This window comes from Mus caroli, chromosome 5 (genome assembly GCF_900094665.2).
Source record: "Mus caroli chromosome 5, CAROLI_EIJ_v1.1, whole genome shotgun sequence".
NCBI classification, from domain to species: Eukaryota; Metazoa; Chordata; class Mammalia; order Rodentia; family Muridae; genus Mus; species Mus caroli.
In genome coordinates, this window is record NC_034574.1 from 83,081,113 (window position 1) to 83,093,470 (window position 12,358).

General features: G+C 45.4%; 1 protein-coding gene across 4 annotated transcripts in view; it reads right to left on the minus strand.

The window, feature by feature from the left end:
- The window catches only part of Adamts3 (ADAM metallopeptidase with thrombospondin type 1 motif 3), a 210,718-nt gene extending 201,733 nt beyond the window's left edge, over positions 1–8,985 (minus strand). For 2 of the 4 annotated variants that reach the window (XM_021162812.1, XM_021162810.1), the window contains exons 1-2: positions 8,470–8,985; positions 7,192–7,219 (exon numbers count right to left, since the gene is read on the minus strand). In XM_021162812.1, the coding sequence (XP_021018471.1) occupies positions 7,192–7,219; positions 8,470–8,538 (97 nt within the window). In that variant the 5' untranslated portion in view covers positions 8,539–8,985. The remainder of the gene's footprint in view (positions 1–7,191; positions 7,220–8,469) is intronic. The other 2 variants (XM_029478041.1, XM_029478043.1) reach the window with 1 other exon arrangement.
- Between the last annotated feature and the right edge of the window lie 3,373 nt (positions 8,986–12,358).

Below are 12,358 nucleotides of genomic sequence, written 5' to 3' on the forward strand. Positions count from 1 at the left end.
GTCTGCACAACCTATTCCCTGACCACTTGATAATGTGAAGATAGAAGATAACAGTGAGCCCTCAGAATAGACTTTGCATGAAAGAGAGAGAGAGAGAAAGAGAGAGAGAGAGAGAGAGAGAGAGAGAGAGAGAGAGAGTTTTACATGTAAAATAAAGAATTCCAAGTCTCATCATTGATAATTTGAATAGTTGCTTTTGTTTATGTGTCCAGTCGACAGGGTTGAGTAAAAATTTTTTTTAAGTTCTATTTGCTCTTCTACAAGTTTCCCAAAAACCATTTTTGTTTTACAGTCAATTCAAAGCAAGTTATATTGTTTCAAGCTGCTCGCAACGTGTCTAAAGTCCACACAGATTTATCATGCAGAATTTGTGGCAGTCACTTCTATAAACAAGAGGATGACATTTTACCACAAAATCTGTCTTAGGGATTACAGTTAGTCAGCAAGCTCAGGCACGGTTATTTGGGAAATTAAGATGGATCAATTACACATGGGATGGGGGATCCCTTGTGCTAGGAAACTCCCCATGCTTTGCTATCTGTTTTAAGGATGTAAGTCTCGAATTTTATTTTGGCTCTTCTCTCCAGCTAGTCTATAGATCTTCCCAAAGTGGCAATAAAATAGCCAAAAACATGCTTATAGAATTGTTCATGTTTATTTGGTATGTGCAACAACAAAAAAGTGTAAAAACCTTGCCTCTTTCAGAGACCCTTAAATAAATATTTTAAATGTATTCTAATAACTAAGCAAAGCCGAAGTTAACTTTTAAGTAAATTCTCTAAAAAGTCAATTTACTCCTAAACTGTAAGGGATTTGTTTATTTCATAATTTTTTTCCCAAAAGCCATTTTTCAAAATATATAAAATGTGTCTGCTTAGTAACTAACCTCAAGGGCTTTCTTTTTAAGCAGTTATTTGACATGCAGGTCAACATGTCAATATATATATAACACCATGTGGCAACATTCACTACTATAGGAAAGCAGACATCCTAAGAAAAAGAATTATCAAGTTCTAGACAATCATGATGGAATTCAGTGACTTTTTCAAGAAGTCTGTAATGTTATGGAAAACAAAAGCAAGTCTACTAAACCAGTTTTTCTTCATACAAACACCTATTATCACACCAGTTATTCCAACTAGATCGCACACCAACTATGCTTTGCGTGTACAGGTTAACCATTCCTTATCCAAAATGCTTAGAACTGTAAGATTTATGCTTTCAGACTTTGGAATTGGATCTAAAAGACTGCAATTAAAAGAACAGTGCATAAAAAAAATTTCTGAGCTGTCTGTCAATCGTTGAGGCTTTGGGTGATTATCAGAGTTCCAGAGAACATAGAAACCGTAAAGATGACCACAGTGCACACATGTAACATATATGTAATAAGAATAAAAGAATGACAGCTTTCAGGGAGAAGCACCCGTGTAGTTTAGGAATAACTTGAATAAGTTGAGGAATCAAAGTTGATCTCTATTCCATTACAGGATTCCTAAGGAGAAGCCCCACCACTGATGGCAATCCTCTCTCCAAAAGAATGAGTTCCATGGAAGTTATCCCTGTAGACAGTCCAAGTGATAGAACCAAATTCTTCATCTCTGAACCACTCAGAACTTTACCAGGCCGTTTGGAACCGTCCCTAATGGATTTCCAAGGCATCTGGGTTGGCTTCTCACAAGCAAAGAATGTTTAAAGCTCGTCATCCTGAGGCAGGGGTGACCTTGAGGGTTTTCTTAACATTTCTGAGCACTAAAGGATGGTTTGAGAGAGTAACAAGAGAGCCACAGAAGCAAAGGCAAGAAAAATTTCAGCTCAACGGCAACAGCAATCTTCAGTTACAAGGGAGAATAGGCAAATCGGGCAGTGATTGCAAGCAGACGGTAGGGGAAACCTAAGCAGACCTTCCAAAGCTGCACATAGGATTCAACTGGCCGTAGACTTCTTAAGCATGGGTGGAAAAGCAAGCAAAATGAACAAGCCAAGGTCCCTGTGCTCTGCGGTATAAATGTAGTCACAAGATGCCTCGATAGCACTGAATGATTAACTGGTGACCATTGTCATATTCACCATTTTCTTGGGGACTCACTAAACCTGAAGATAGGCACTGAACAAAAGCATTTATTTAAAGAAATCCAGAAGATCCATCTCTATGTAATAATGCCCTGCCTGAGACAACTAGTCACTGAGTAACACATCTCTGGGGTAGCAAGTGTGGCTTTATGTACCAAGACACAGCCATCTTAAAGCTAGAGTCTTTGCCTAAAGCAATGACGGGGCCTCCATATGCCATGTCAACCATTAGCTAAATGACTCCCACTAAACTCTGAAAATGATGTATAAAGATGGGTATAGATACATCCCAATGGTGACTAATTATTTCTTATTTAAACTAAGTGTCTGAGTGGACAGAGATACCACTTTCTAAAGGATGGAATGGATTTTGCAACTGAAGACTAGAAATAGAGTGGAGAAAAATAAACATGGCCCCGTTCCAACAAGAGTTGCTGAGGAAAAACAGTTTAATCCTGTACCATGATCCTTTCTCAATCGACATTCAAGAGAATTGCAAAGGGATGGTTTCAAAACAAAGAGATTGGGGATTCTTTTTTTCAGATTTTCCAATTTCCACAGGACTCTAATTGTTTCCTAACCCTCGTGTGTCACGGAGCAAGCCTCCTAACCCAATTAAGCCAGCCAGCCAGATGCCCACAATGACTCCCTCGAATCCCACGAAGACCATGTGCTGAGTCAGACAAGAAAGAGCTCCACAACAGATGCCAGAGACATGCCAATGAACTCATGAGTCACACATGACCATAACTCCACAAATGTACTTCAACATTCACAGGTTGGGCAAAGCAGTAGGTAGTTTCTCTATTAACAAAGAGGTCCCAAAAGAGATCAGAGTTCAAAATCTATTTCCCTATTTTCTCTAGAGTGAGCCAAACCTCCTCTCATACCAAGAATGTGTTTTCCCCACTGGTTAAGAGAGAAGCCATATCAACTGTGAGACACTACACAGGTGAGAAACCTAATGTCTTCTAACCAGCCATTGTCTCCACTACAAACTGCCTTCTCTCTACCTAAATAGAATCTTTCTCCGACTCTAGTGAGCTAAGACATGTCATATAGATATTTTTTAAATTGGCATCCTGGGCCATATACTACAGTATCATATTGTGTGATTTCGTTTGTTAAAAAGAAGAAATGCCAGGCAAAATTAATCTAACGCTGTTATAAAATCAGGAGTGTGGTTATGTTTAGTGAGGGCTAAGAATCGGGAAGGTGGCAGAAGGGAGGCCACAGGGGTGCTGTCTATATTCTGCTTATTTTTTTGTTGTTGTTGTTGTTTCCTAGGTGATTTTATTTTATTTTTTACTTTTTTATTAGATATCTTCTTTATTTACATCTCAAATGCTATCTTGAAAGTTCCCTATAACTTTCCCCCTTCCTGGTCCCCCACCCACCCACTCCCACTTCTTGGCCCTGGCGTTCCCCTGTACTGGGGCATATAAAGATTTCAAGACCAAGGGGCCTCTCTTCCCAATGATGGCTGACTAGGCCATCTTCTGCTACATATGCAGCTAGAGACACGAGCTCTGGGGGTACTAGTTAGTTCATATTATTGTTCCACCTATAGGGTTGCAGACCCCTTCAGCTCTTTGGGTACATTCTCTAGCTCCTCCATTGGGGGCCCTGTGTTCCATCCAATAGCTGACTGTGAGCATTCACTTCTGTGTTTGCCAGGCACTGGCATACCCTCACAAGAGACAGCTATATCAGGGTCCTTTCAGCAAAATCTTGCTGGCATATGCAATAGTGTCTGCCTTTGGTGGCTGATTATGGGATGGATCCCCACGCTTATTGATCCACATGCATTAGTATACACCATAGGAGAAACATCAAGCTGCAGGGTGAATCCACACACTATCCTGCAAGCAGACGAAACTTTAAATCATTTCAAATTTAGCTTCTCCACAGTTTGCGGTTTATCACTAAATTATGTTTATCTCTTCCTGAAACATACTCAGAAGCCATTCAGAGCTACGGAATTTCTCTAGCCGATCTGTAATGTAATAGATATAAATAATAAATACATACATAAATTTTACAGACTGGACTAGTCTTTCCTAATGTGTCATCAATCAAACAGCATCTCCAGGCTTTTGCGTACAACCAACCCCCTTTCAAACGAATGGCTATTGAGAGAAGTCGGTATATACATACAAGTGTATTTTCCCAAATCTTCAAGTCTCTTTTGAAATGGAGACAGCAAAGAATCCAATGCTATGGATAAGGATTTCTGAAATGCAGCATTTTTAACACTCTTATAATTTTAAATTTTTCTATAAATGATGGCTATTCTTTGTTAGCACAAGACTCCAGGGTCAAAATCTTTTATGTTGTTGCTGCTGCTGCTGCTGCTGCTGCTGTTTCTTTCATTAAACTAGAATATGGTAAATAAAATGTCAGTAACAAAGAGAACCCGCACAGAACAGGAACGGGGAGACAAACACTATAAATCTCCAGAAATACAACCTAGGAGCTGCCAAGAGCACCCCTGCCAGGCTGCTGATTCGTCTCCTCTGAGCCAAAGTTGAAGCACACCTGCACTAGTTTCTTTTCTGCAGAAAGAACTACTCAAGTAATTGATACCAACCAAGGGTCTGGACTGAAGTCGATGCTGGGCTTCTTACATGAGAGAATCCTGATTCTCGCTGATAAATCTCATCAGGGCAACACGTTTTATTGTGTGAATCAAATGTGTTGGAAGAATGGATCGTCTAAAAAACGTCTTTTTCATCACACACTGAAAATGGAGCGTCTGGTAAAATAAGTAATTAAAACTAAGACTGTTCTTTTTCCTATCTGCTTGGGGGTTTTCTTTTTTAAATTCTTTTAAAAAGATAGACAGATGGCTGAGCGCAGTCAATCACCACAAAACTAATCTCTCTTCTTAGGCAGTGCATTCGCAGCGCATTCTCAGCCACCATTCTCCCTTCTGTTCTGCTCTTGCCACTTAAACTCCAAAAGTGGGGAGGGGAGAGACTCCACAACAGGAAAGCCCTGAGCAAGGAGATGGTCACACACGTGTGATGTGTGCTGCGCATATAAGTGGTTCACAGCTCCGTGGTGTTAGAACAGTGAAATGGACTCAGGAGACAATGCACAACTTTGAATTTTGATCCTTCTCAGAATAGCACTAAGAGAACTAACCCTCTTCCCACACTGAGCAGCAATATCCAGATGCAGCAGCTACGGGCAACACCATTAATCAACAGCCATGACCACTAGCTGTACCTCTAACCTCTAACCAGGCTATTATGTCCCCTGAGCTGGGTGTATTAAATGCATTTTTTGACTCAGAATATTTCCAATTCATGTTGAGTCTATGAAACATAATCTCACTCTAAGTCAAAGGGCGTTTGTAAAACAGCTCGGGACCTGGATATTGGGTTTTGCCCACTAGTTAACACATGTGGACCTCACTGAGCACTGCAGCAGGCAGCTGTAGCTGTAACAAAGTTTCTCAAACTTCACGTTCTTCATCTCTGTAGTAGACACACCTACCTACATTTTCCCGAGACTGTGAGAATCAGATGATACAATGTGCAGCAAGCAACTAACACGGCACCTGGTCTTTAGTAAGTGGTCAGTAACTTGTAACAAAGTTTCCAGTAGGAGAGATAGCTATTCTCTCTCTCTCTTTTTTTTTTAAATCAACTTTACAGCCTAGTGTGGTAGCATGTACCTCAATCCCAGCATTTGGATAAGAAGTTTGAGGGCATCCTTGCCCACTTACCAAGTTTTAAGCCAGCCTGAACTTTTTCATACTATCACTTCGAAAATGCAAAGTTCTTAGCGAGGAATCCAAAACTAAGATTATCTTTTAAAGTAATTTAAATATGAATGTGTTATTGCCGTTGGTTGGTGTAGTGGTTTGAACGGGAATGCCCTCCCCCCCCCCCAGGCTCATCTACTTCAATACTCTCTGTTCCTAGTCAGTGGAACTGCTTGGGAAGGATTGGGAAATGGGCTTTCTTGAAGGAGGCGTGACACCAGGCTGGGCTTTTGTTTCAAAAGACTCATGCCATTCCAAGTTAGTCTGTCTCTTCCTTGTGGTTGTGTTTCAGGATTTGAGCTCTCAGCTAGTGCTCCAGCATCTGCCTGCCTGCCTGCCACCATCTTCTGACTTTGATGATATTGGACTCTAACCCTCTGCAACTATAAGCCCCAAATAAAACTCTTTCTTCTATAAGTTGCCTGATCATCGTGTCTCTTCACAGCAATTTGAAGTATCTAAAACAGTGGTTAAGAGCATGGGGTGCTCTTTTAGGGTACCCAAGTTCATCTCCCAGAACCCAGTGAATGAATGGTACAGTGGTGGATAACAACCATCTGTAACTCCAGTTCCAGAGGATCTGACGCCTCCTGGGGCACTACACACACATAAACAGACATAGGCAGGCAGAATGTGTCATGCACATAAAATGATGTTTAATATATGTATATAAGAATGTTGATTATACCCTGGCTTTCCAATGTGGCATTCAAAACACACACAATATATTAGGAAAAACTTCAAGAAGTGATTGTTGTCTTTGGAGTAACCTGTTACAAATCACTTCCTCTGAACTGCAGTTTCCTTACCAGTAAAATGGAAGTAATTAATAGCCCCATACACACAGCACCAGGTGCAAAAGGCCTTAATAGTATCTTTACATATTCAAAAATCCAAGAGCATAGACAACGGAAACTTAAGGAAAAACAAACTAACAACAAAAACAAATGTGACTTTTCTCTTCATCTTTTTTCCTTTTTCCTAGCATCCTGACAACCGTCTTCAGTTATAACTAAATTTGTTTCTCCTTATGTTACACAAGTTGAGGGTCTAACTTTATACATCTCTGGTGTTCCGACCCCACTGTAACTCTCCCAGTGCATAGCAGCAGCTTGCACCAAGTCAGTAATAAATTGATGGTCCAGAAGTGGAAGGTTGTTGACACCACCATAATTTAGCCCGAGGAACATACGACCCACCCACGGAAAGCAGAAGAATAGAAATGATTCCAGGCTATCCATTATTTAACCACTAATTAGAAAACTTTCAGAAACAGTTCTTTTGCTTGGCCTTAACTTTGTTCTCAGCTCACAGCTAGGATAAGAGTGACATTTGAGAAGGAGGCTTACCTATTTGCACCATTTCGTCAGTACCAGCCTGGAAAGGAGGGGTGGGGAGTAAGAAAAAGAAACAACGGTTACTGGGTTTCATCTTATCACGCTGCGTGGTTATTTCTACCATCAGTGCTTTTGGGGAACTGGCTAATCAGGAGACCCAGAGACTCGAATTGCTGCCTGAAGCCTGACCCCCGGTAGTTCCTAGAAGGCTCTTGTGACAGGAACATGAGCCAATTCTATGACTATGTGAGAGAGGGACTTGTTGGCCAGCTTTAATTTTAGTATCTCTGAAGAGAGTAAAATAGTGACCCTCAATGGCCTCTTTGGAAAACTCCAATACTAAGTCACACGAATCAGGAAGGGGGCGGGGGGGGGGCGTAGTCTACCAGGTGAGAAGTGGCCTGAATCCTAAGAATCAACTAGAGGAATGCCCCAGTCTTAAAGCCTCGTGGTAAGACCAAGCAAACCAGAGAGGCTACAAAAACTCACAGAAAAAAGCATGCACTGAGAGCCCACCGCTCCAGTGTGGATGTGATTTATTACAGAAGGCTCCCCAGCCTGAGCCTCCTTCAAGGGCCCTTCTGAGAACGTCAGCTTCACCTTGAGTCTCCACAGGGTGGGGGCAGGGCCGAAAGGCACCAGAGCTGCACTCAATTTAGCTTTAAAAAGAGGAGGAGTTCTGCAGAGGGGGAGGGGAAGAGGCGGCAGAAGCCTCCAGCTCTGGCTGCCCGCGGAAAAGGCGAGGGCAGGAAACGTCCCAGGCCCTCCCCAACTGTCAAACTGCAGCCCAGCCCCGGTCCTCCCAGGACACGTGTCTGCTGGGTAGCTCCGGGTCCTGCCTGAGGACTTCTTGAAACCTCTTATCCCTGGCCGCCCGCAGGAGCAGGGAGTCAGGAAGAGGGAGAGCCTGTGGGCTCCGAGATCCGCAACCCTAACTTCGCCAGAGCGCCCGGAGCGCCCTCGCGAAAAGGGGGGACAGCCTGATAGCCCCGCTAGGATGAGATCTGACTGCAGTCTCACACCTGGTTCGCTCCTGGTCGCCGCGGGCTAGGGAATCCCCAAGTGTGATGAGCCTAGGCTCCCTGGGGATGACTGTCCAACCTCCGGTGCAGTGAGCCCCCCAGGCCCCAGCCCCGCGCAGCGCCCGGCCCTCCACGCGCCGCCTCGGAACGCAGAAGATGCCCCAGAAGGGTGGCAGGAGGGGAGGAAGGGAGAGTGAAAGGGACGGAGGGGAGGAACTCTGTCGGGAAAAGGTTGAGTTTGAGTTTTTTATTATTATTTTCCACTTACTTGTCCATCAGCTGATGTCCTAACCTCTACCAGAGAGGCTGCTATCAACCAAAGTGACAGGAACACCATCACGAGTCGAGTGTACTTCGCAACTACTGGGCAAAGCAGCTACCCCAGCGCAAAGCACCCCAAAATAAGTTTCCTTTAAAAGCGCAAAGAAAATGGAAGGAGGAGTGGGGGGCGTGCAGAGCTTTAAAAAAATTATCTTGGGCTTTGCTCAATGAAAAGGCAACGTGAGCTGTGCGCCTGGCCCCGTGCCCTGTCGGTCCTTTCCACTTCACCTTCTCACCCTGTCCTCCCAAGCCGACAGTGAGGGAGCCAGAGGTGCTGCGAGCCGGGCAGAAGCTGACCCGAGCGGGGGAAGGGACCGGGGCGTCCCACTCTCTACCCCGGAGCTGCTTTTGCGAGGCTCTCGGAGCACCGTGGGCCGCCTAGGCTAAGCACGGAGACGGCTCGGGTCCCGGGAGCGCAGCGGCGGGGAGAAGTGGGAGCCGGAGCCCAGCGAGCGGGAGAAAGAGGCAGCGCGAGCCCTGGATCCTCCGCCGCACACGCAGTGGGGGCGGGAGGACGAGGGGAGGAGGCGGCCGCCTAGGAGGAGGGAGGAGTGGGCCGCTCGCCCGCTCCGGTTGCTCGCGGGCCCCGGGCCGTCTGCTCTCTGCCCGCGACCCGCCGGGCGCTAAAAAGGCGACCGTGTCACCCCCTCCCTCCTCCGGACGGCCCCTCCCGCCGCGCGCCCACGTCACCCGGGGCCCGCGCCCCCCCGGCGTAGGGTCAGGACTCGCACCGTCCCGGGGGCTGCGAAAGCGCCGCCTGGACCCCGCATCCCCTTGGTCTCCGTGATGGGACGAGGGGCGGGGAGGGTCCCAGGCGCGCCTCCCAGCCGGACTGGAGGAGGGAGGGGGAGGGTCCGCTCACCAGACCTGGGCTGGAGGAAATCACCTCCTCCAGCCATTCTCATCCCCACCCCACCCCCCACCCACCCAGGCAGAGTAAAGTCTCCTGAGAAAATCCCAAGGACCCAAGGACGTGGGGGATTTTCCCCTCCAGACACTCGTCCCCTCCCAGGCTTGTATGGGCCCGGGGGAGCGGGGGGCCTCTCTCAGCAAAGCTCTTGTTTATGCTTTATTCGTTTATATTAGTTTTCAAAGATACCGCGTTCCCTTTCTTGACTCGACCGGATGTTTCCGTTTATCACTAGAGTACACAGGCCTCGGGGTCTCTTGCTTACACCCAGATTAAGTTATCTTGTGGCTTCCGAGGTTTGCAGTTTTCTGGGACGAAAGGACAGCGACCTGGGAGTTGCTGGAATCCCAGACCTACCTCCCTGGGGTAGACCAGGGTGGCCTGGGGGTTGGGATTGGGGGAGGTGAGGAGGGAGTTCTCCTATCCTGGAGGACCACCCTCACCCAGGATCAGACCAGAGATTAATGAGGCTCACATTGAGGTGGAATTTTACCCGGAGATAGGGAAGTGGAGTCAAGTCCTTTTGGGGCAATCCTGTCAAGGTGTGGTTAATTTTGAATTTTGCTATATGACTTCATAAATTGTTTATTCCTAGAGAGCTAAAGAAAAGGCTGTCCTCTGGTTTATACATAGCACTAAGCTCATTGCTGTGTTGGCTCTGTCTTGTCGAAATCCTATACGGAGGACATTTACAGGAACGTATAGGAAGTGCCCTCATCTAGCAACAGAGTATATTAGGTTAATTAGTTAATTATTGCTTAGAAATTGGATTAGACCCTCAGGACTGAAGGACCTCTAAATTGACTTTCCCCTTCAATTGCAACCTGCAGCATCGTGGGCTGTCCTCGACTTGAGGTCTAGGGGTGAACTTCCTATCCTTTAAAGCAAATAAGCCTCATCGTGGCATAACTTAAAAACTCGACCATTGTATACAGGCAGGTCAAAGTACAGCGGAGGACAAACAGACCTGGGTTCTAGAACCCTCCCGTCCCAACAGCTATCTAGTTTTGGCAGGTCCTGGAATGCCATTTTTGTTTCTTCCCGTTTTAGGTATTTCTGTTTGAGAGCTTTTTCTAAAGCTCTCTGATCTCAAGTGTTGACAAATAATGTGTTGCCCTTGCCTCTATAGTGGTGTTTGTTGTCTGTCACTGAATGCTTTTTTTATACAACAAGCAATTCAGGGAACTTTCAGGGAAATGTGCTTCAGATCGTTTGGCCTAGACTCTGTTGTGTGTGTGTGTGTGTGTGTGTGTGTGTGTGTGTGTGTGTGTGTGGTGTTAATGTTGATCATTTGGAATTCCATTATTTGGTTTTGCCTGCCCTGCCTAAAACAACCCTGGTGTTTTCTGTCTGTTCCTTTTTCCTTTTCTCTAAGTTCTGTTTGGACTCCCTTGATTTCCCAACTCCTGAGTCATTCAGGACCTTCACTCTGACAAATGCTGATTTAAGCGCATGCCAGAAGATCTTTGTTTATCTGATTCAAAGGTGAGCTCTCATTAACAAGGTTCTCCCAACATAATCCAAGGCAGGGCTTCACAAACTATTCCCTGGTTTGTTTCATGTGTGTGTGTGTGTGTGTGTGTGTGTGTGTGTGTGTGTGTGTGTGGTGTGCAAATCTACCAGTCAACTAAAGTTTCTGAAATAAGCATAAAAAGAAAATGAATGATTTTTTTTTATTCCCCACTTCCTAGGGACATCATAAAAATCACATGACTACTGTAAACTGCCTAGCACTTTATTTAGAACATGGTAAGGTCTTATATTTATATTTAAGTAACATGAGGGCATTCCTGCAGATAGTTTACTGGAGTTAGTGAATTCCTGTCACAAATTGACCCTTCCAGCCTGCCTGGAATGAGCCCTCTCCCCTTCATAGGCCTCAACTGTAGCTATAATACTGGCTCTCACACATTCACCTGTCCAGGTAGATAAGAGCATTGTGTACAGGAGACCATATATTTAAAACACAAAACTACTAAGCACTTGGAGGTACCGTTTCTTTCAAAATGTCTCTCATTTATAAATAATTTCAACAGTTATCCAATGTTTCACCAATATCTAGCATAATTTCCGTCCAATGAGGGGTGCAGAATACTTTACTATACTCTAAACACATCCAAGTAGAAGAGTAGCCTACTTACCCTGACTAGTATGAAGTTATATTTTGGGTCTTGAGATATTTTTTGACACCTGTTTTTTGTTTGTTTGCTTGTGTTTTTTTGTTGTTGTTGTTGTTGTTGTTGTTTACATCTGCCCACTGCCCCATTCCCAGACATCTGCTCCCATATTCTTCTCCCCAAGTCCCCTTCTCTTCTCCTCTGAGTTGTTGGGGCCTCCCCTGGGCATTCCACACACACACATCCTGGCACATCAAGTCTCTGAGAGGCTAGGCGCAGTCTTTCCCACTGAGGCCAGTCAAGGCAGGCCAGCTAGAAGAACATATCCCACACACAGGCAACAGCTTTTGGGATAGTCCCTCACCCACCCCCACTTCAGTTGTTGGGAGACCCGCATGAAGACCAAGCTGCACATCTGCTGCATATGTGCAGGGGCCCCATGTATGTTCTTTGGTTGGTGCTCTAGCCTCTGAGTTGGAGCTCCAAGGGTGCAGGTTAGTTGACTTTGTTGGTCTTCCTGTGTGGTTCCTATCCCTTTCAGGGGCCTGCAATCCTTCTCCCTACTCTTCCATAAAAGTCCTCAAGCTCCATCCATTGTTTGACTATGGGTCTCTGCATCTGTCTTAGTCAGCTGCTAGGTGGAGCCTCTCAGAGGAGAGCCATGCTAGACTCCTGTCTGCAAGCATAACCGAGTATCATTAATAGTGTAGGGTTGGTGCTTGCCCATGGGATGGGGTCTCAAGTTGGGCCAGTTAGTGTTTGGCTATTCCCTCAGTCTCTGCTCCAGCTCCTGTCCCTGCATTTCTTGT